At 37.2% G+C, this 22913-nt stretch overlaps 1 protein-coding gene across 5 annotated transcripts in view; it reads right to left on the bottom strand.

Annotated features, from left to right (window-relative positions):
• LOC105468044 (par-3 family cell polarity regulator beta) overlaps positions 1–22913 on the bottom strand; it is a 1086746-nt gene that overhangs the window by 887639 nt on the left and 176194 nt on the right. For 3 of the 5 annotated variants that reach the window (XM_071073272.1, XM_071073273.1, XM_071073274.1), the window contains exon 3: positions 12329–12433. The exons of the other annotated variants lie outside the window; for them this stretch is intronic. In XM_071073272.1, coding sequence (XP_070929373.1) covers positions 12329–12433 — 105 coding nt within the window. The remainder of the gene's footprint in view (positions 1–12328; positions 12434–22913) is intronic. 5 annotated transcript variants of the gene reach the window in all.

Genomic DNA, 22913 nt, shown 5'->3' with positions numbered 1-22913 from the left:
AGCGATTGAGGATCAAATGAATGAAATGAAGCGAGAAGAGAAACCAAAAGAAAAAAGAAGAAAAAGAAATGAACAAAGCCTGCAAGAAGTATGGGATTATGTAAAAAGACCAAATCTACGTCTGATTGGGGTGCCTGAAAGTGAGGGGGAAAATGGAACCAAGTTGGAAAACACTCTTCAGGATATCATCCAGGAGAACTTCCCCAACCTAGTAGGGCAGGCCAACATTCAAATCCAGGAAATACAGAGAACGCCACAAAGATACTCCTCGAGAAGAGCAACTCCAAGACACATAATTGCCAGATTCACCAAAGTTGAAATGAAGGAAAAAATCTTAAGGGCAGCCAGAGAGAAAGGTTGGGTTACCCACAAAGGGAAGCCCATCAGACTAACAGCAGATCTCTCGGCAGAAACGCTACAAGCCAGAAGAGAGTGGGGGCCAATATTCAACATTCTTAAAGAAAAGAATTTTAAACCCAGAATTTCATATCCAGCCAAACTAAGTTTCATAAGTGAAGGAGAAATAAAATCCTTTACAGATAAGCAAATGCTTAGAGATTTTGTCACCACTAGGCCTGCCTTACAAGAGACCCTGAAGGAAGCACTAAACATGGAAAGGAACAACCAGTACCAGCCATTGCAAAAACATGCCAAAATGTAAAGGCCATCAAGGCTAGGAAGAAACTGCATCAACTAACGAGCAAAATAACCAGTTAATATCATAATGGCAGGATCAAGTTCACACATAACAATCTTAACCTTAAATGTAAATGGACTAAATGCTCCAATTAAAAGACACAGACTGGCAAACTGGATAAAGAGTCAAGACCCATCAGTTTGCTGTATTCAGGAGACCCATCTCACATGCAGAGACATACATAGGCTCAAAATAAAGGGATGGAGGAAGATTTACCAAGCAAATGGAGAACAAAAAAAAGCAGGGGTTGCAATACTAGTCTCTGATAAAACAGACTTTAAACCATCAAAGATCAAAAGAGACAAAGAAGGCCATTACATAATGGTAAAAGGATCAATTTAACAGGAAGAGCTAACTGTCCTAAATATATATGCACCCAATACAGGAGCACCCAGATTCATAAAGCAAGTCCTTAGAGAATTACAAAGAGACTTAGACTCCTATACAATAATAATGGGAGACTTCAACACTCCACTGTCAACATTAGACAGATCAACGAGACAGAAAGTTAACAAGGATATCCAGGAATTGAACTCATCTCTGCAGCAAGCAGACCTAATAGACATCTATAGAACTCTCCACCCCAAATCAACAGAATATACATTCTTCTCAGCACCACATCGCACTTACTCCAAAATTGACCACATAATTGGAAGTAAAGCACTCCTCAGGAAATGTACAAGAACAGAAATTATAACAAACTGTCTCTCAGACCACAGTGCAATCAAACTAGAACTCAGGACTAAGAAACTCAATCAAAACCGCTCAACTACATGGAAACTGAACAACCTGCTCCTGAATGACTACTGGGTACATAACAAAATGAAGGCAGAAATAAACATGTTCTTTGAAACCAGTGAGAACAAAGATACAACATACCAGAATCTCTGGGACACATTTAAAGCAGTGTGTAGAGGGAAATTTATAGCACTAAATGCCCACAAGAGAAAGCAGGAAAGATCTAAAATTGACACTCTAACATTGCAATTAAAAGAACTAGAGAAGCAAGAGCAAACACATTCGAAAGCTAGCAGAAGGCAAGAAATAACTAAGATCAGAGCAGAACTGAAGGAGACAGAGACACAAAAAACCCTCCAAAAAATCAATGAATCCAGGAGTTGGTTTTTTGAAAAGATCAACAAAATTGACAGACCACTAGCAAGACTAATAAAGAAGAAAAGAGAGAAGAATCAAATTGACGCAATAAAAAATGATAAAGGGGATATCACCACCAATCCCACAGAAATACAAACTACCATCAGAGAATACTATAAACACCTCTATGCAAATAAACTGGAAAATCTAGAAGAAATGGATAATTTCCTGGACACTTACACTCTTCCAAGACTAAACCAGGAAGAAGTTGAATCCCTGAATAGACCAATAGCAGGCTCTGAAATTGAGGCAATAATTAATAGCCTACCAACCAAAAAAAGTCCAGGACCAGATGGATTCACAGCTGAATTCTACCAGAGGTACAAGGAGGAGCTGGTACCATTCCTTCTGAAACTATTCCAATCAATAGAAAAAGAGGGAATCCTCCCTAACTCATTTTATGAGGCCAACATCATCCTGATACCAAAGCCTGGCAGAGACACAACAAAAAAAGAGAATTTTAGACCAATATCCCTGATGAACATCGATGCAAAAATCCTCAATAAAATACTGGCAAACCGGATTCAGCAACACATCAAAAAGCTTATCCAGCATGATCAAGTGGGCTTCATCCCTGGGATGCAAGGCTGGTTCAACATTCGCAAATCAATAAACATAATCCAGCATATAAACAGAACCAAAGACAAGAACCACATGATTATCTCAATAGATGCAGAAAAGGCTTTTGACAAAATTCAACAGCCCTTCATGCTAAAAAACGCTCAATAAATTCAGTATTGATGGAACGTACCTCAAAATAATAAGAGCTATTTATGACAAACCCACAGCCAATATACTGAATGGGCAAAAACTGGAAAAATTCCCTTTGAAAACTGGCACAAGACAGGGATGCCCTCTCTCACCACTCCTATTCAACATAGTGTTGGAAGTTCTGGCTAGGGCAATCAGGCAAGAGAAAGAAATCAAGGGTATTCAGTTAGGAAAAGAAGTCAAATTGTCCCTCTTTGCAGATGACATGATTGTATATTTAGAAAACCCCATTGTCTCAGCCCAAAATCTCCTTAAGCTGATAAGCAACTTCAGCAAAGTCTCAGGATACAAAATTAATGTGCAAAAATCACAAGCATTCTTATACACCAGTAACAGACAAACAGAGAGCCAAATCAGGAATGAACTTCCATTCACAATTGCTTCAAAGAGAATAAAATACCTAGGAATCTAACTTACAAGGGATGTAAAGGACCTCTTCAAGGAGAACTACAAACCACTAATCAGTGAAATAAAAGAGGACACAAACAAATGGAAGAACATACCATGCTCATGGATAGGAAGAATCAATATCGTGAAAATGGCCATACTGCCCAAGGTTATTTATAGATTCAATGCCATCCCCATCAAGCTACCAATGAGTTTCTTCACAGAATTGGAAAAAACTGCTTTAAAGTTCATATGGAACCAAAAAAGAGCCCGCATCTCCAAGACAATCCTAAGTCAAAAGAACAAAGCTGGAGGCATCACGCTACCTGACTTCAAACTATACTACAAGGCTACAGTAACCAAAACAGCATGGTACTGGTACCAAAACAGAGATATAGACCAATGGAACAGAACAGAGTCCTCAGAAATAATACCACACATCTACAGCCATCTGATCTTTGACAAACCTGAGAGAAACAAGAAATGGGGAAAGGATTCCCTATTTAATAAATGGTGCTGGGAAAATTGGCTAGCCATAAGTAGAAAGCTGAAACTGGATCCTTTCCTTACTCCTTATACGAAAATTAATTCAAGATGGATTAGAGACTTAAATGTTAGACCTAATACCATAAAAATCCTAGAGGAAAACCTTGGTAGTACCATTCAGGACATAGGCATGGGCAAAGACTTCATGTCTAAAACACCAAAAGCAACGGCAACAAAAGCCAAAATTGACAAATGGGATCTAATTAAACTAAAGAGCTTCTGCACAGCAAAAGAAACTACCATCAGAGTGAACAAGCAACCTACAGAATGGGAGAAAATTTTTGCAATCTACTCATCTGACAAAGGGCTAATATCCAGAACCTACAAAGAACTCAAACAAATTTACAAGAAAAAAAACAAACAACCCCATCAAAAAGTGGGCAAAGGATATGAACAGACATTTCTCAAAAGAAGACATTCATACAGCCAACAGACACATGAAAAAATGCTCATCATCACTGGCCATCAGAGAAATGCAAATCAAAACCACAATGAGATACCATCTCACACCAGTTAGAATGGTGATCATTAAAAAGTCAGGAAACAACAGGTGCTGGAGAGGATGTGGAGAAATAGGAACACTTTTACACTGTTGGTGGGATTGTAAACTAGTTCAACCATTATGGAAAACAGTATGGCGATTCCTCAAGGATCTAGAACTAGATGTACCATATGACCCAGCCATCCCATTACTGGGTATATACCCAAAGGATTATAAAACATGCTGCTATAAAGATACATGCACACGTATGTTTATTGCGGCACTATTCACAATAGCAAAGACTTGGAATCAACCCAAATGTCCATCAGTGACAGACTGGATTAAGAAAATGTGGCACATATACACCATGGAATACGATGCAGCCATAAAAAAGGATGAGTTTGTGTCCTTTGTAGGGACATGGATGCAGCTGGAAACCATCATTCTTAGCAAACTATCACAATAACAGAAAACCAAACACCGCATGTTCTCACTCATAGGTGGGAACTGAACAATGAGATCACTTGGACTCGGGAAGCGGAACATCACACACTGGGGCCTATCATGGGGAGGGGGAGGGGGGAGGGATTGCATTGGGAGTTATACATGATGTAAATGACGAATTGATGGGTGCTGATGAGTTGATGGCTGCAGCACACCAACATGGCACAAGTATACATATGTAACAAACCTGCACATTATGCACATGTACTCTAGAACTCAAAGTATAATAATAAAAATTTAAAAAAATAAAATAAAAAAAAGAAAAGAAAGAAAAGAAAAGAAAGGAAAGAAAAGAAAGAAAGAAAGAGAGAAAGAAAGAAGAGAGAGAAAGAAGGAGGGAAGGAAGGAAGGAAGGAAGGAAGGAAGGAAGGAAGGAAGGAAGGAAGGAAGGAAGGAAGGAAGGAAGGAAGGCAGGCAGGCAGGCAGGCAGGCAGGCAGGCAGGCAGGCAGGCAGGCAGGCAGGCAGGCAGGCAAGCAAGCAGAATTAAAGTTTAGGGAATATCTTTCAAACTAATACAAAAAAAAAGGGCATTGTATATTTCCTTTAAAAATGTCATTACTGTGTTATGATTACAAAATAAAGCTGAGAAGGTTTATTCTTAAAAAGGAAATGCCTGCCCTCTTAAATGATATTAAAACCAAAAATTTTTTCTGATAAAAATATCTGTTTATCTTAACATTGAGAAAATACATAGATAAAATAGAGATAATGAGGCCAGGCATGGTTGGCTTACACTTGTAATCCCTGCAGTTTGGGAGGATCATTTGACGTCAGGGATTTGAGACCAGACTGGGTAACACACCAAGCCCCTATATCCATTAAAATAAAATAAAACAAAAGTAATATTAGCCAGGTGTGGTGGCACACACCTGTAGTCCAAACTACTTAGGAGGCTGAGGCTGGAGGTTTGCATGAGTCCAAGAGTTTGAGGCTGTCATGAGCTATGATTGTACCACTGCGCTCCAGCCTAGGCAACAGAGCAAAACACTGTCTCTCAAAATAACAATAATAATATAATAATAGAGATGATGAAACCCCCACACATATTTCAATAAATAGACAGATGCCATGGCACAATGAACCAACACACACATTTCAATACAAAGATAAATGGAAAGGCTGAGTGAACCAACACACACATTTCAATACATAGATACTAGGACACAATCAACACACATTCCAATGAATGAGTAGATCCCAAGGCACAGAATACCAACACACACATTTAAATAAGTTGACAGATGCTGAGGTACAGTGAAGTAACACACATAATTCAATAAATAGGTAGGTGATGAATCACAGAGAACTAACATACACATGTCGGTAAGTAGATTAAAAAGTAGATTTAAAAAATTGTCTCCCAAAAACCAAAGTAGAAACTCATAGGCAGAATCCTAAGAATTCCCAGTAATACTCACCCTTGCATAATCCTTCCACTGAGTATAGACAGAACCTGTGCATATGATGAGACATCATCCCTGGAATTAATTTATGTTATATGATAGATACAGTTGGCCTTAAACCAGAGAGACTATTTAGTAGATCTCATCTAATTACATCAGCCATTTAAAAACAGTTTTCTCCTGATGTTAGCAGAAGGGGAAGTTAGAGAAGAAAAAAAAAATCAGATGTTGCTTATTTGCAGATGAAAGAGAAATGCAAGATAGAATTGGGGCACCCTCTAGGAGCAGGGGGTGACCATAATGAACAGTCAGAAAAGATGTGGGGACCTCAGACCTGCCTATCCAGGAGGTCAAACTCTGCAACAGAGCATCCCAGAGCCTCCATACAAGAGTCCAGCCTGGCTGATACCACGATTTTGGCCTTGTGAGACCCTAATTAGAGAACTCAGCTAGTCTGTCCAGACATCTAGCCTTCAGAACTCCTACCTAATAAACTGGACTTGTTTTAAGAAGCTATGTGGTAATTTGTTATGCAAAAATATAAAGCTAATGCTCTAGCCTCAGATTCTAATCTCATTAGTTCCATATTAGAAAGTTAGATTTACAATGTACACAAAAATGCAGCAGTGTTATACACCAACAGTGACTAAGCTGAGAATCAAATCAAGATCCCAATCCCTTTTACAACATCAGAAAAAAAAATAAAATACCTAAGAACATACATAACCAAGAAGGTAAAAGATGTCCGTAAGGAGAACCATAAAACACTGCTAAAAGAAATCACAGATGACACAAATGGAATTACATCCCATGTTCATGGATTAGAAGAATCAATATTGTGAAAATGACCATACTGCCTAAAGAAATCTACAGATTCAATGTAATTTCCATCAAAATACCAACATCATTTTTCACAGAATTAGAAAAAAAAATCCTAAAATTAATATGGAAACAAAAAAGAGCCCGAATAGTCAAAGCTATCCTAAGCAAAAGTTTTTGAACAAATCTGGAGCTATCACATGACTGGACTTTGAATTATACTACAAGACTATAGCTACCAAAACAGCATAGTACTGGTAAAAAAAAAAATAAATAGAAGTAGGCACATTGATCTATGGAAAAGAACAGAGAACCCAGAAATAAAGCCAAATATGTACAGTCAACTGATTTTCAACAAAGCATACAAAAACATGAATTGGGGAATGAACATCCTATGTATTAAATGGGAAAACTGGCAAGCCACATATAAAAGAATAAACTGGATACCTGTATCTCGCTTCATACAAAAATCAACTCAAGATGGACCAAAGACTTAAATATAAGATCTGAAACTATAAAAATTCTAGCAGACAATGTTGGAAAAACTCTTCTAGACATTGGCCTAGGTAAATAATTCATGACTAAGATCCCAAAAGCAAATGCAACAAAAACAAATAAATGGGACCTAATTAAGCTAAAAAGCTTCCACACAGCACAAGAAACAATAAGCAGAGTAAACAGACAACACCCAGAATGGGAGAAAATATTTGCAAAGTACACATCTGACTAAGGACTAGTATCTAGAATTTACAAGGAACACAAATCAGCAAGAGCAAAACAAATAATCTCATTAAAAAGTGGGTAAAGGACACAGACATTTCTCAAAAGAAGATATACAAATGGCCAAAGATATGAAAAAATGCTCAACATCACTGACTATCAGGGAAATGCAAATTAAAACCACAATGAGTTATCACCCTACTCCTGCAAGAATGGCCACAATTAAAAAGTCAGCAGGGCACGGTGCCTGTAATCCCAGCACTTTGGGAGGCTGAGGCAGGTGGATCACCTGAGGTCAGGAATTCGAGACCAGCCTGACCAACATGGAGAAACCCCATCACTACTAAAAATACAAAAATTAGCTGCGCGTGGTGGCATGTGCCTGTAATCCCAACTGCTAGGGAGACTGAAACAGGAGAATCGCTTGAATCCAAGAGGCAGAGGTGCGGTGAGCTGAGATCAGGCCATTGCACTACAGCCGGGGCAACAAGGGCAAAACTCCATCTCAATAAATAAATAAATAGTCAAAAAACAATAGATAATGGTGTGGATGTGGGGAAAGGGGAATGGCTATACACTGCTGGTGGGAATGTAAATTAGTACAACCTCTATGAAAAACAGTATGGAGAATCCTTAAAGAGCTAAAAGTGGATCTACCATTTAATCTGGCAATCCTACTATTGATTCATCTACCCAAAGGAGAAGAAGTCATTTTATGAAAAGACACTTGCACACGTATGTTTACAGCAGCACATTTCACAATTGCAAAGATGTAGAACCCATCTAAATGCCATCAACTAACAAGTGGATAAAGAAAATGTGGTACATATACAATATGGAATACTACTCAGCTATTAAAAGGAACAATATAATATGTTTTGCAGCAACTTGGATGGAGCTAGAGACCATTATTCTAAAAAAAAGTAACACAGGAGTAGAAAACCAAAAACCAAAAACCTTATGTCCTCACTTATTAGTGGAAGTTATGCTATGAGTACACAAAGGCATGCAGAGTGATATAATGGACGTTAAAGACTCAGGAGGTGGAGGATGAAAGGGGGGCTAGCAATAAAAAACTATACATTAGGTACAATGTACACACTCAGTTTGATGGGTGCACTAAAATCTCAAAACTCATCACTATATGATTCATCTATGTAACAACAACAACAAAAACATTTGTACCCCAAATGCTATGGAAATAAAAATTTGAATTAAAAAAATAAAAAGTTTTACATCTTTAATGCATTTTCTTCATGAATTAATCTAAATTTAAAAATCAGTTAATCTTTAATTTCTGACCAAAAAAAAAAATAGTACTCAAAGATTTCTTCTTCTATATAGAAACATAATTTTTTAGTAGAACTGAGGACTTGATATTCAGAAAAGAGGGCGTAAGAGGGATGTGCCTTCTTAAATGGTCACATCACTTAAGAATCAAAAGTCTCAAAGAGTTTCCTGGGGTACACCGCTCTTCAGAGCTATCTTTCCCAGAGAAGAGTATATTATATTATATTTCAGCTTTTTGTCATAAAATTTTAAGCACGTAGAAAAGTTAATAAAAGTAAATAAATGCTCATACACCCTTCACCCAGATTTAATAATTTATATTCTGCCATTGTTGCCTTGTGTGGATGTGAATTATTCCTTTCTTTTATTTCTGCATCAAAGTGTGTTGCCAACAACATGATGCATCACACCATGTTTCCCCTATGAATAAAAACAGTCTCCTCAAAACCAAAATACCATTATCACACCAAAACAATTAACCAAATTCCACTTTGTCTAATGGCCCATCCATATTTTAAAATTTTTCCACTTGCCCTAAAGTGTCTTTTGTAACTTTTTTCACCTACAAGAATCCAATCAAGCTGCATACATTACATTTGGCTGTGACTTTTTCAACTCTAAAGCTGGAAAAGTTCCCCTGTCTTTCCTGTTTTCTTATCGTTTGGTTTTGACATAACTTTTTGAACAATCCAGTCAATTGCCTTGTAGAATGTCCTATATTCAGGATTTGGCCAATCATTTACTTATGGGATTGTTAAATTCATTTCTCTATCCCTTGTATTTCCTGTTCATCAAAAATTAGGGTTTGATTTTAGTTTGGTTTAGATTCAAATTAAACAATATGAATGAGAACGTTTCATGGGGGTGCACATCAACAAACACGTGGTATCAGGTGGTCCACTGCTAGCATGTGAATTCTGATGACAAGGATGGGTATTTTCAGAGTGGTGTCAGGTTGTTCATTGCTAGCAATGTGAGTTGTGACAAAAATGATGGGTATAGAAAGGTGCACTTTATCCAATGAAAGTAGTCAATAATTTGTAGTGCAGCATTTGCGAATATCTTGTTGTTCAACAACTTCCTCAAACGGTTGTCACTGATGATTCTTGACCGAATCAATTGCTACTGTAATGATTTTCAAAATGTAATCTTGCCAATTCTATAATTTCTCCTAAATTTATTAGCAGGCAGACCTTTTTTCTCTTTTCGTTATTTTAACACCCATCACCCCTACCTCTTTCCCCTTCAAATACCACTATGGTCCTATTTTTCAACAATTATATTGAGGACTAATTTGAATACAGCAAAATGCACCCATTTCAGCGGTCAAGTTTGAGTTTTGACAAATGCATAGAGTTGTGCGACCATCACCACAATCAAGATGTAGAACACTTCCACTACCCAAAAGTTCCCTCCTGCTCTTTGCAGTTAATTTCCTCACTTCACCCCTAGGAACCACTGATCTAATTTGTATCATTACAGTCTTGCTCTTTAAGAATTTCATTTAATGGAATCATATTATAGTATATAGTCTCTGGTGTCTGGCTTCTTTCACTTTGTGAAACACTTTTGAGACTCATCCATGTTTTTGCATGTAAAAGTAGTTGTTCCACTGTATTGAGTAGAATTCCATTGTATAGATATAGCACAATTTGCTCATCTACTTACCAGGTGATGGATATTTGGGTTGGTTGCCATTTGAGGTTACTATGAACAAAGTTGCTGTGAACATTCACTTACTGCTATTTGTGGGACTATATGTTTCATTTCTTTTAGGTAGATACTTAAGAACGGAATGGCTGAGTAAGCACAGGTTTAACTTACGAAAACGTCAAACTTTTTCAAAATGATTACACTATTCTAAATTCTGAATTGCCCAGCAATGTATGAGAGTTGAAGCTGCTTTGCTCTTTGCCAATACTTGCTATTTTCAGTCCTTTTAATTTTAGCGATTTCAGTGTATATAATGTTATCACTGTAATTTTGATTTGCTTTTCTCTGATGACTAGAGACATTGTACACTTTTTCACATATTTATATGTCTATCTTTTTTGGAAATATGTCTATTTAAATATTGGACCCCGGTTTTAATCAGGGTACCTTCTTAATATTAAATTACAAGAGTTATCTGCGTATGTTAGACACTAGTCTTTTACTAAGCATATGCTTTGCAAATATTTTCTCCCAGTCTTTGGCTTGACAATTTATCATTTTCTTCTGCAGTTCAGGTATGCTCTATGTAAGAAATATTTGCCTAAGCCAAAACTGCAATAACAAAAAATTTCTCCAATTCTTTTTCTCCAGAAATTTTATGGTTCTATGATCCATTTCAAGTGAATTTTGTACTGAATGGATATCCAAATTTAGTAATGCCACTTGCTGATCAGACTGTCCTTTCCCTCCACTTTAATACCTGGACACCTTTGCTAAAAATTTATTGACTATATATAACTGTGGTCTATTTGGGGATTCTATTCAAGTTACTGATCTATCTTCTAACCTAACGTCAATACCACAATTTTGACTTAAGTAGCTTTATAGGAAGTCTGGAAATTCAGTACTATAAGTTCTCTTCATTTTAGGTTTTCTTGTTCCAGAAATGTTTTTACTATTCTAGGTTCTTTATATTTCCAAATAAAGTTAGAATCAGCTTATACTTGATGCTATCAATTCCAGACAATTTCTACCAAAAAAAAAAAAAGCCTGTCAAGGTTTGTTGGAATTACACTAAATTTATATATAAACAATTTGAAGATTAGCATTTTTAATGACATAAAAACTGATTCATAAAAACTGTCTCTCCTCATTTATTTGTCAGTCTTTTTTCATTTCTCTCAACAATGCTAGGTAGTAGTTTGTAGTATACAGATCTTTCACATATTTTGTCAAATTTATCCCTAAGTATTTCATATTTTATGACATTATCTAAGTGGTATTATCATATATCACTATGTGTATCACTTAATGGCTTTTATTTATTCAATATATTACAATCTATTACAGTTGTTATTCTTTTTTAATGCTCAAAATTCCAAAATTTTACCAGTGCAAGTGCCATCCAGTTGGCTCCTGTTTCCTTTTGAGGTGATTTCATTAGGCTGAGCATCTTCTAGGATAGGGAACAAGATTTCTCAGGCTCACCTTGTATCTTTCTTGTGTGAATCCCTTTATCAAGTTAAAAAAAAAAAAAAGGCACCATCATGGCAGGCACTTTGCTAGGGGTGGAATGGAAACCAGGATGACGCTTACAATTAGAGTACCACCTGTATCCCCAATTGTGAAGTCTGTCCAGAAGGCAGAAATTAGGTGGTCCTTTATTGAAAAATTCTTTTTATCAAATCAGGCATTTTTATCCAATATTCTACCCTCACAATGAACCTCACTCAGGTTTGAGAAGAGAAGCATCCAAATACTAATACCTACCTTGCCAAGTATCCATAAGTAAGGTACACATGTCTCTAGAATTAGACCAGAAGGAACCAATGAGTTGTTAGGCTTAAATCTGGTACAGTCCCTAAAGAGAGGAATGTGAGGGTGGAGTAAGAAATCCTTACTTTCAGGCTAAGGCAGGACAATGGCGTGAACTTGGGAGGCGGAGCTTGCAGTGAGCGGAGATCATGCCACTGCACTCCAGCCTGGGTGACAGAGCGAGACTCCACCTAAAAAAAAAAAAAAAAGAAAGAAAAGAAAGAAAAGAAAGAAAAAAAAAAAGAAATCCTTATTTTCTTCTCTTGTGAATAATTAACACTGTAATCCTAGACTAATGAGCAAAGTAAGAAATTAATGTTCAATCAATGGTTTCCTATCCAGCACTGGAATATCAAGGCACTGAGAATGTCCAGAGAAAACCATAGCTAGAATAAAAGTGTGCTATTTGCCCTCCCACCACCAACTTGCCTTTCTAGCACTCCCTCCAGGTCCAATCTTCTTGCTGACTCTTTGCCAAGTGTGTTCTAGGAGTGGTACTACGTCTAAGAATTACAGTCCAGTTTCATAATCCAATCTTTCTTCTTTGTACAACTGTTTGTGGTGACAATGGAATGCTTTATATCTAAAAAGATAGTGCTTTCCTGGCTTTTCCCCAAGTTATTCCTTGCTGGACACACTGTCACTTTTTTAGACAAAAAAAAAAAAAAAAAAAGAACACACAATTATTTTCTACATGGAAAGAGGAATGGTGAGTTATGGCTAAATTCGTAGACATACAGAAAACAACCTCACTGCAAATGAAGACTGAAAGAACTTACTCATTAAACCTACCCTCCCCTAATGAAAAGGGAAATATAAACAATTTTGATGGAACTAAAAGGGGTGTTAGAGAGCTCAGGTAATCCACCAGAAGTGCTCAGAGCTAAGAAATTAGTAGAGGTGAATACAACCTAGTCTGGTCAGAAGAGGTTCTAACCATACCATACTACCTAAGAACTAAAAAAAAACCAATGTAACTTTCCTCGAGGCCACAAACAGTTGTATATTTAACTTAATTTTATTCAATTTTAACTCAAAGAGTCCCCAAGTTTTATTTGGTTAAAATTTTCACTCATATTTTTCATGATTGTAACCTAGCTTCAGTCAAGTCAGGGGTGATTCTATTAATAAGCTCTCTATAGTCCTTCCCAGCAGAGTTCTCTACTGAACAAATACAGAGAAAAGTCAACTCTCACCTTGATATTTATGACAACAAATAAACTCCTAAATGGGTCTAGATTGTTTTACATAAGCTAAGTACAATTTGCGGGGGTGGGGGGGGATTAAAACTTAATCATTTATAAACCTTCTATCACTAATTCATAAGTCTTGGAAATATTCTTTTGTTAATAAAATGTAATCCAACTTTATTTTCATTTTAATCACAGGCAGTGGTAGACAATAAAGGAACATAGGTTGTTGCAAGATTCAACAGCCAATAAATCTTTTTATTGGTCTTAAATTTGATAAATTGAGTACGTGATGATAAAGCATTATAAACTAGTTTTGGGAATCCACAATAAATAAGAGCCCTAAGGCAGAATAACAACCATTCATTTCTTCAATGGGTAAGAACCTAAAGCATTAATTGTTTATTATTATCATGCTACAAACAACAGTAAAGATGGCAAAAACAAAACTAGAAACAGCCCGCCATCACTAGGGAGTGAAATATGGTCAGGGCTTATAAAGTACCACATTGTAATCAACCACTACCCTCCAGAATATCTTACAGTACATCAACTAATTTATCTCCCTCCTCCTACACTTACAGTCTCTTAGAATTCCATTTCTCTTTTCAGGCTACTGTCACTGAAATCTGGGCAAAGAGCAATTTTGGTCCAATACATTCTATACTAAGGAAGTCTAGAAATCCCACAAAAAGAAAAATCATGGCAGAGAAGAATTTGCCATCCTCTGTAGCACCAGATGGCACAGATAAAGGGATGTTGTACACTCCAGCTCAGCAATGAGGTAATTTTATCACTGTCATTTATACAGGCCCCAAAGGTGCGCAATCCAAACTAATGTGGAGATTCTTCAATGACAGCTGAGACTGAAATATTCCATCTGTGTTTAATACACAGATTGTATCCTTTATTCTCCAATGAGAGCTTTTCAGAGTATCACTATGTGATATTTTCTTCCAAAAGACAAAGGCCTTCCCACTATCTATCTATCTATCTATTTATTTATTTATTTTTACCCCTTCATCTGTCTGCAAGATTGCTTTTAGGAGGATGACATAAGTTTAAGAAACAAAGCTAAGTACTCTTCCATCTTTAGTTCTAACAACAATGTGAGCCTTGCAAAACTACATACTAATTTTGCTATATATGACAAAACGCAGTCACGCAGGAAATCTGCTGGCAGAGCAATATAATTATGCCATAGAAATTAACTGTGTAAGGCCAGGCATGGTGGCTCACATCTGTAATCCCAGCAATTTGGGAGGCCAAGGTGGGCAGATCATCTAAGGTCAGGAGTTTGAGACCAGCCTGGCCAACATGGCGAAGCCCCATCTCTATTAAGAATACAAAATTAGCAGGGCCTGTTGGTGGGTGCCTGTAATCGCAGCTACTCAGGAGGCTGATGCAGGAGAATCGCTTGAACCTGGGAGATGAAGGTTGCAGTGAACCAGGATTGTGCCATTGCACTCCAGCCTGGGTGACAAGAGCAAAACTCTGTCCATCTCAGAGGAGAGGAGAGGGGAGGGGAGGGGAGGGAAAAAAGAGAAGAGAGAAAAAGGAAGAAGAAAAAGAAAGAGAAAAGAAGGAAAGAAAGGAAAGGAAAGAGAAGAAAGAGGGAGGGAGGGAGGGAGGGAGGGAGGGAGGGAGGGCGGAAGGGAGGAAGGAAGGAAATTATGCAAAACCCAAGGAATAGGTACTGTGTGTGTGTGTGTGTGTGTGTGTGTGTATATCTGTAACTAGAAAGCAGAAAGAATAATGATTTACATAAAAATACAAAAAAGGAGGAATCAATAATTCTGGGAGTCGGAACCATATAAATACTAATTTTGCTTTTCAATTTATTCACTTTTTCAGAGTTAAAATAGATAAACAAAATTTTTTTTAAAAAAATATCGGTTATCAAAAGGGTTAAATTGTCCAAAACAAGGGTATAATAAAAAATAGGGGTCATTCTTAAGCTATGAAAACAATAAAAATTACAACAGGGTATTCTAGTGATTTAAAAAATGAGATCAAAATGTTTTCCAAATGCCTAAATGATTCTCTGCTACAAGATGGAACAATGCACCTTTCATTCTCTGGGGACTGAGAATTTAATATTATCTGAAGAGGATAATTTAAGAAACAAAGTTGTAATATGTTACTGATATATTAACACTTTGAGACATAGGAGATGTCTGCTAGGTATCACATTTCAAGATTATACTGAAAAACACATTTTAAGCATCTGTGAGATGGACTGTCACTGATGGTTTGATCAGATTGACCTTTAGCTTTATGGAAAGAGAACCTGGGGAATGAGCCAGTTAACACCTACAAAAGCACAATTGGCCTCTTCTCCTTGAGGAGGTAGGCAAGAACCCAAGGAATACAGTGAGAGTTTTAAAATCTCTTAAAGTCTTTATTCTGCAAGAGCCAGTTCTGAAAGAGACATCAGTATCAATGTAGAAAAAGACTTGGCAATGAAAGGAGCCAAGTGCTTGCTTTTTATATTTCAATAATCCATGAAGATTGGCGAAGAGCAGTCACAAACACACAGTTGCATGACTATGTGAGACCAATTACAACTTGCAATCAAATGTGCTCTTTTGCATTATCAACAGAGAATATTCAAAGGCTTTGCATCGGGTTTCACCCAGGGACCCCCATCTCATGAAAACTCACCAAGATTCTTTCTTTACTTAACATATGCCAAATTTCAGACCCTAAATTCTACCTGTCAGCCTGTTCTGAAATAATGGAGAATGGAAATCTTTCTTTAAGAGTAATGTCCTCTCCCATCCACCATGTTCTGGAGCCGCCTCCTGGGTTCTGAGGGACTCTGTCCTTCCCAATGGCTCTCTGAGCATCTTCAGAAGTTCCTTTCTTTCTGCTTTTAATTGTTATCTAATAGCCTTAAGTTAAAAGAGAAGCCAACTGAAAAAGCACAAAGATCACAGGAGTGGATTAAGATAACCTTCTGTGAAATCCTAGCTCAGTTACTCTCTATGTGATTTACGCAACTCACTGTTTTAAAATGATTTTCCCATTTGAAAAATAGAGAAGGCAGTAACAATTTTACTGTCCCACCTAACTAGAATCTTCAGGAGGTTAAAAGGAAAAAATCAAGTGAGCATGCTTTGCAAGTGCTAGAGTATTACACAAATAGGTACCATGTAATGAATCCATTATAGGATCAATCTCATTCCAACAAATCTCCACCCTCTCCTTTACATTTCATAGCTAAACTTCTTGATTAAACTGTATACACTCACTGCCTCAGCCTCAACACCTTCTACTCTCTTAAGCTTCACACAGTCCAGCTGGCCCATTCCGCATGAACTTGTGTAGAATTTCTTCTTCCTGCATCTCATGTCACTGAGCATGATCCACACCATCCTGAAACCCTTGTCTTCCTTAAGATCTTCTTAATTTCCTTCTCCTTGATCATTGTTCGCTATGGTAGTAAAGTTGTGCTGCAGTCACTTACCCAACAACTTTCTAGAACCAGGTTGAGTATAAACTGTAAATAAATAAATTGAGAAATAAAAATGAAATCCTAACCACCCCTCCTCCGAACTGATTGAACAAACTGCCTCTTGGCAATGGAGAACCCAGGCAAATTTGAAAAACTTGAGTTCCCGGCTGTGAGGGGAAGGGAAGTAGGACAATTTAACATGCCTCCTCCCTTGCTAAGTGCCATTAGGCTTTCTTCCCTAAGGGCTAAACAGAAACCAGCCCTTTCAGAAGACTTGCACTGCTGATTTCACCCAACCCCCTGACTGCTGCCTCTCCCTTTTGCAATTCTGACAAAACCACCCACTAGTGTTCCTTCCTGGTAAGAGACCACTGACCACTGAGTGGTCTGGCCAGTCTACAGAGGCAGCATCAAGACGGATTTGGCCTCTGCTTCACTTTTTGACAAAATCTCCACCCACTGATCATGCTAATGCCATTTTTTGAACACATGACCCATCTGGAGGCATGAAGCTCAATTGCACTTGCGTCTGTTTCTCCTTCCGTAAGTATTCATGACCCCTCCTACAGCTTATTAAATACGTGTATTCAGCCACCCTGCTCAGCATAAATTCCGGTTTCTTTTACCCCTCCCTCGGAGTGCCGGTTTCTGGCTTCTGGCAGGAAGCTATCCTTTCCAGCCTGTCAGGATGGCCGCCTGCAGGCCACAACTCTTTAAGAGAAATAAAAGTCTTCTATCCAAATGTATGAACCTTGTCATTCTTCAGTTGACAGAACAAACATCCCACAGACAATTCACATATTTGCTATGGTAAAATTATAGAAAAACCATGACTGAAAATACTTGACCTATCCATGCTTAGAAACTAGACATCAACATGTAGTTTCCTATACAGCTGACTGCAGGATTCTGGACATTTTTAGTTTATTGAATTTAAAGTATTTCTAAAGGACTTTAAGTCTATTAAAAAGTCTAGGCTCTTATTGAATCCTTATCTGTGGCTATTCAAAGGGAATGAAACATATGCACACAAATACACAAGGAACAAATAAACAAACAAATAAACAAACAAACGAGAGCTGTGTTACCTAGCAGGCTAAGTCAGGGCCCATCAGCTCTGACCTAGCTTCTCATTCTTTCCTAATGACCTTCTCATTGCATGCAGTATTTCTCTTAAGTTATTCCTTGGTAAACTTCTCAAATTGTTCAAAGAGTTTCAATTAATCAAAGGTCAGAAATGTGAACAGCAGAATGTGCAGGGCGGGGAAGGGAGGATGAAGTGAGAACACCATGTTCTCCTTTAAACAACTCATTTAAGCAACTTGTCTGAAAAAGGAAAAGGATTAAAGAATTGTAGAAAAATGAACGCAAGGAGGAAATAAAGGAAGCTTGTTTGTTTTCCCTGCTTGCTTTTAAGAAAACAGAGCCTTCATGTCTACAGGCTCCAATGAGTCCATGCAGCAGAGAGGCTGAAGACAGGAGAAAGAAGGGGCATGTGAAGTTAAAAAGAAAAGTTTCCAGCAAGAAGGGAGGAAATGCAATTGAAAAAGCAAGTATAAAAATGAGTCTTGGGTAGGAGAAGCAATCCCAAGTCTCCAGTGCAGAAATTAATACATTTTGTAGACAATAAGGTAAGGAACTGAGAAAGTTGAATCCCATCTCAAGGTCATTGTTTTTGTTCTGTAAGGTAGCTAGGAAGATCATGGACTAAGAGTTAAAAGATTAGAGATGGGGTTGGAGCTTAACTTGGGCTTTGAGGTTTCAGAATCACCCTTGAAGCCAACATTGAGGGAGCCAGACAAGTAAAAACACCCAGTTTGATGATTTTCTCTAGGAGTTTTCAGCAACCAAATTGTAGATGATAAAACAGTAAAAGCAAATGCTATTTCCATGCTTTTGTTTTTCAGTCCAAAGGCCTTGACTCCATTGCCCTAAAACATACTCCAACTCCTGGAGTGACATCTTGAAAATGTTGAGATCAGGGATGAGTGAGGATGAACCAGCAGCTAAACTGGGAATATACTTTAAGTGAATACTCAATTAGTGATGCTTCAGCAATTCTTTACCTTCAAGGTCAAATTCTCATTAAAACTGCATCACTCTTCATAACAAAAGGTACATTCCTTTATCTGTCACCACCCAACATGAGCATGATAATGAACATCAACATCACTTCTCTTTTACTGAGAGAAGCTATGCTGACAGCAAAGAACTTCCTATGTGTACAGGCATGGCAGATCCACTGATGGGTGGTCCGCAGCCCTAGCTGGACTCAATCTGTCTGTTAGTGAATGTTAATAGCCACTGTCTGCACAGGTTGCCACTGTGGCGTTCTGCTTCTCAGCTTCCCGGTTAGCATGACATTTTTCTTCCAACTGAGCTAGTCCATATCTGATTTCTGCTGTGCCAACATGGTCTGTCAGCTACTGTCACTTCCCAGATGTCAGCAGCTATATGACATTGGTAGGAATCATGTCACAATTGTCCTTGAAACATTTACTGTTACCTCCCACAAGTTTACAGAGTTGGCCTCAGGGGCATTGCTTTGGTGTTCTGGTTGTTTTTTGTTTGTTTTTTAATTCTCACAAGGATACCCTAAGAATGGAAGTCAACAGTTTACTAAATAGTGGGTACACATATTCCAAAGCTTCAAACTCACTCATGCATCAAACCGTATTGTTTCAATATATAAAATACGTAAAGTAGTTATCTTAGACTTTAACATCCTGAAGATGACCAGTGGATGTCAAACCATACGACACCATTAAGGAAAAGAAGGTCTTCTGACTTGATTATAGTTCTATGGTATTAAGTTTTATGGTGTTCCCAAGTAGAAACTCAAATGACTACAAGAAATATAAAATGCGGCAAATGAAACAAATTATAGCACAATTACAAAGTAAAATTACTGTGTTTGCTGTAGTTTTTACTTTATATTAATCATATTTTCTGGTTAAATTGGAAACATTAAGGTATGTTTTCATCTACATGTTCCAAGCAATTTGTCTTGCTTTTTCCAGATTAAAAAATATCACACCTCTTTCCATGTTGATCTTATTCTCCAACATCCTCCTTAATCATGTCTGCCAAACTACCTCTTTTACGTCCTATAAATAGTTCCCTCTACTGTCTGATTAAGTGGTATTTTGAAATGGATTATTCAAATAACCATAATTCAAACAAAAGAGGGAAAGCTACCGGAATAAAAATCTAGATTTATGTCTTTCCTCAAACTCAATCTCCTCTGCTATTTTTAAACTTGTTCTCCACTATAACCCAAAGTAGAAATCTGTATTACACCACTGAGTCTCTTACTTTGTTTTTATTCATGACATTAAGCCACTTCCCTAATTTCCACTTCTCCTTGCCCTGCCTAGTGGTCCAAATTCTATCAACTGCCAATAGACTGGATCATTTCTAGTTTTCTATCACTTCTTCTCCTCTCATGCTCACCCACAGCCACCCTGTCTTTCCCACCACCCACCCCTGCTATTCGATGACATATATGGCCTCTATTATGTTTCAGGAACATAATTAGACTTTCAAGTGTACCTTGTCTCCACAATACGATCATGAACTCCTTGAAAGCAAGGACAGTATTTTCTACTATTTGGTATCTCCTACTACTCCACTTCCATAGTCACTCCATAAATAATTAATAAACTGAATATCAAAGGGCCACCTCTCCAAGTTATGCAGCACACCTATTATTCAGCCCAAAAATGTTATAGATAATCAGAGGGAATTCCTGGAAGAGAATTTTTAACTATCCACTGATGACCGAGGTCACCCAAAACAGTGAAAAGCAAATTTATACTGAATAAGAAAGCAATAATTTATTAGTGAGGGAATACCTAGATGAATGACACAAATAATTAATTCTAGAGTACATCCTTGCTGTGAATACATTACTGAGTACTGCGCCATGTGGGGCGTAAAATCCATAAAAGATTTCAGTCTGAATCAACCATAAGATTTGGAGACACTGTGACTTTGAAACATTGTATTATTTGCTAGTAATTTCTAAGAAAAAGGCAAACTAAAATGCTAAAGAGAAGCTAAATATTAGGATTTTGATGAACAACAATACTTGAGAAATATAAATGATTGCCAATCAAACTTTTCTTAATAAAAGCAACGATAACTACTGCTTTTTTAAGGTGAATAGCAAGAGAATATAATGAAAAGTGCTTTGGAATATCAAAGGTAATGCCAAGGATTCCAATGACAGCTGTGCATATGGGATTTCTGACCAAGAACAGAATATAATGAGACTAGTATTAAGGAAAGGCATTAGCCATAAGGTCAGTAATTTGGAGAATAACATTTTTCATGTTCTTGTGTTATGCCCAGAAGGTGTATAAGAACTCAAAATCAGCAAATTTATTACTTACATAGAAAAAAAAAAAAATCACGGTTTCTTGCCAGAAGAAATTTGGAATTTACTCTCAGGTTATATAAGTAATTAGGTTACACCAGCATGTCAATCACAATATGCCAGCTTTCCTCAAATATCTTACTTGGTCAATTTTCAATTTATTGCCATTATGCTCACTTTCTCCTGTAATTACTATGACCTTTATCACTCCATCATCCTGCCCCTCATGGCCTCAACTCCCCTTCTAGTGAACGACTTACCACACTACACTTTTCATCCATTCGTGATTTCCTATCCTATTTGCAATTACAAAAACTGACAAGACTTGATTTCCCTTAAAAAGAGAATTAGGCTTTAAACTCTGAGGTTCTGTAAGGTAAACACAGAAGAAAGGAACTCCCTTCAAAACATATAATAAAGCATTGAGAAACTGATTCTTGTCTTTGGAATAATGAAAAATCCAATAAACCAAATGACAAAATATTCCTTTTTGTTGGCAAATTTGAAAGAATACAGTTGAAAGTCTTTGGCTTACTCAGAAACAAAATGAAGCTAAATTTTTTCCAAAAATTACAAAAACCTATAAAATATATGTATTATGTCTATAAATTAATTGATTTGGAATCGTTTATGAATTCTCCATAACTGTATCAATTTCATTTTTAATACATTCTTAATTTTAAAAAATTAACTGGATCATTAACAATGGCTAAGTCAACTTAAAACCAATCTACTTCTACTTTGTTAAAAAGTATCAACAGCGTCTAAAAGTTTGTGTTAGCATGAAAAGATGGATCTATAAAAACTCAAGGTAATTATTTTGAGAAAATTAAGAAAGCTGACTCAGGAAATATTTTCTTCTATATTAAGAAGTGGTCAAATGGCTATATATAGAATATCAACTAATCACTTCCCAGAGATAATGAAAGTATCAATATTTATAAAAATTACTCCCCAATTGCCAAATTTTGATGAAACAATCCCCCATTCTATGCTAATTTTTGCCAGCTGGCCTTGGCCCACCATTTTCAGCAGAGGGGGAGAGTGGGAGGCAGAAGGTGGAAGTGAGAGCCAGACAGCACAGCCTTCATCCCTTTTCAAATGACCAGGGAGCTGCAGGACAGTGTCCTGCCTGTATTCAGAGGATGCCCCCACCAGAGCTCCACAGAACTAACACACTGTAAACTTCATAACTTGTGAATTTTAAGTACTCATGAAAGTCTTGTTATTTCTTCTTCCTTATTAACCAGGACCAAACCCAATACTTTCTGGAATTGATCATTGAAAAAGAACACAATACCTGTCCAACCGATGAGAATTTCAGCCCTAAAGCCTCATATGTCTTCTCACTAGTCAAGAAATTTATAGACAAGATGCTAATAGTGCTGCCTTCAACTAAAGGAAAATAATTGAGCAATGGGCATGGTAACCAACATGCTTATTCTGAGAAGCATTTCAGGGCCCTGGTTTTAATTTAAATTGTAGAAGTTAGCCAATCTAATCCAACAGCACTGTCATCCAAGACGCTGTCACTGCCAAAGCATTTGTCAGCCAGATATGACCAGATAAACTAGTCCCAAGACACAAGAAAGACATTTTTAGAAATTTACTGTTATGCCATTATAAAGTCAAAACAAATTCTACTT

Source organism: Macaca nemestrina, chromosome 11 (assembly GCF_043159975.1).
Source record: "Macaca nemestrina isolate mMacNem1 chromosome 11, mMacNem.hap1, whole genome shotgun sequence".
Classification (NCBI taxonomy): Eukaryota; Metazoa; Chordata; class Mammalia; order Primates; family Cercopithecidae; genus Macaca; species Macaca nemestrina.
This window is presented reverse-complemented; position numbering and strand designations above follow the sequence as displayed.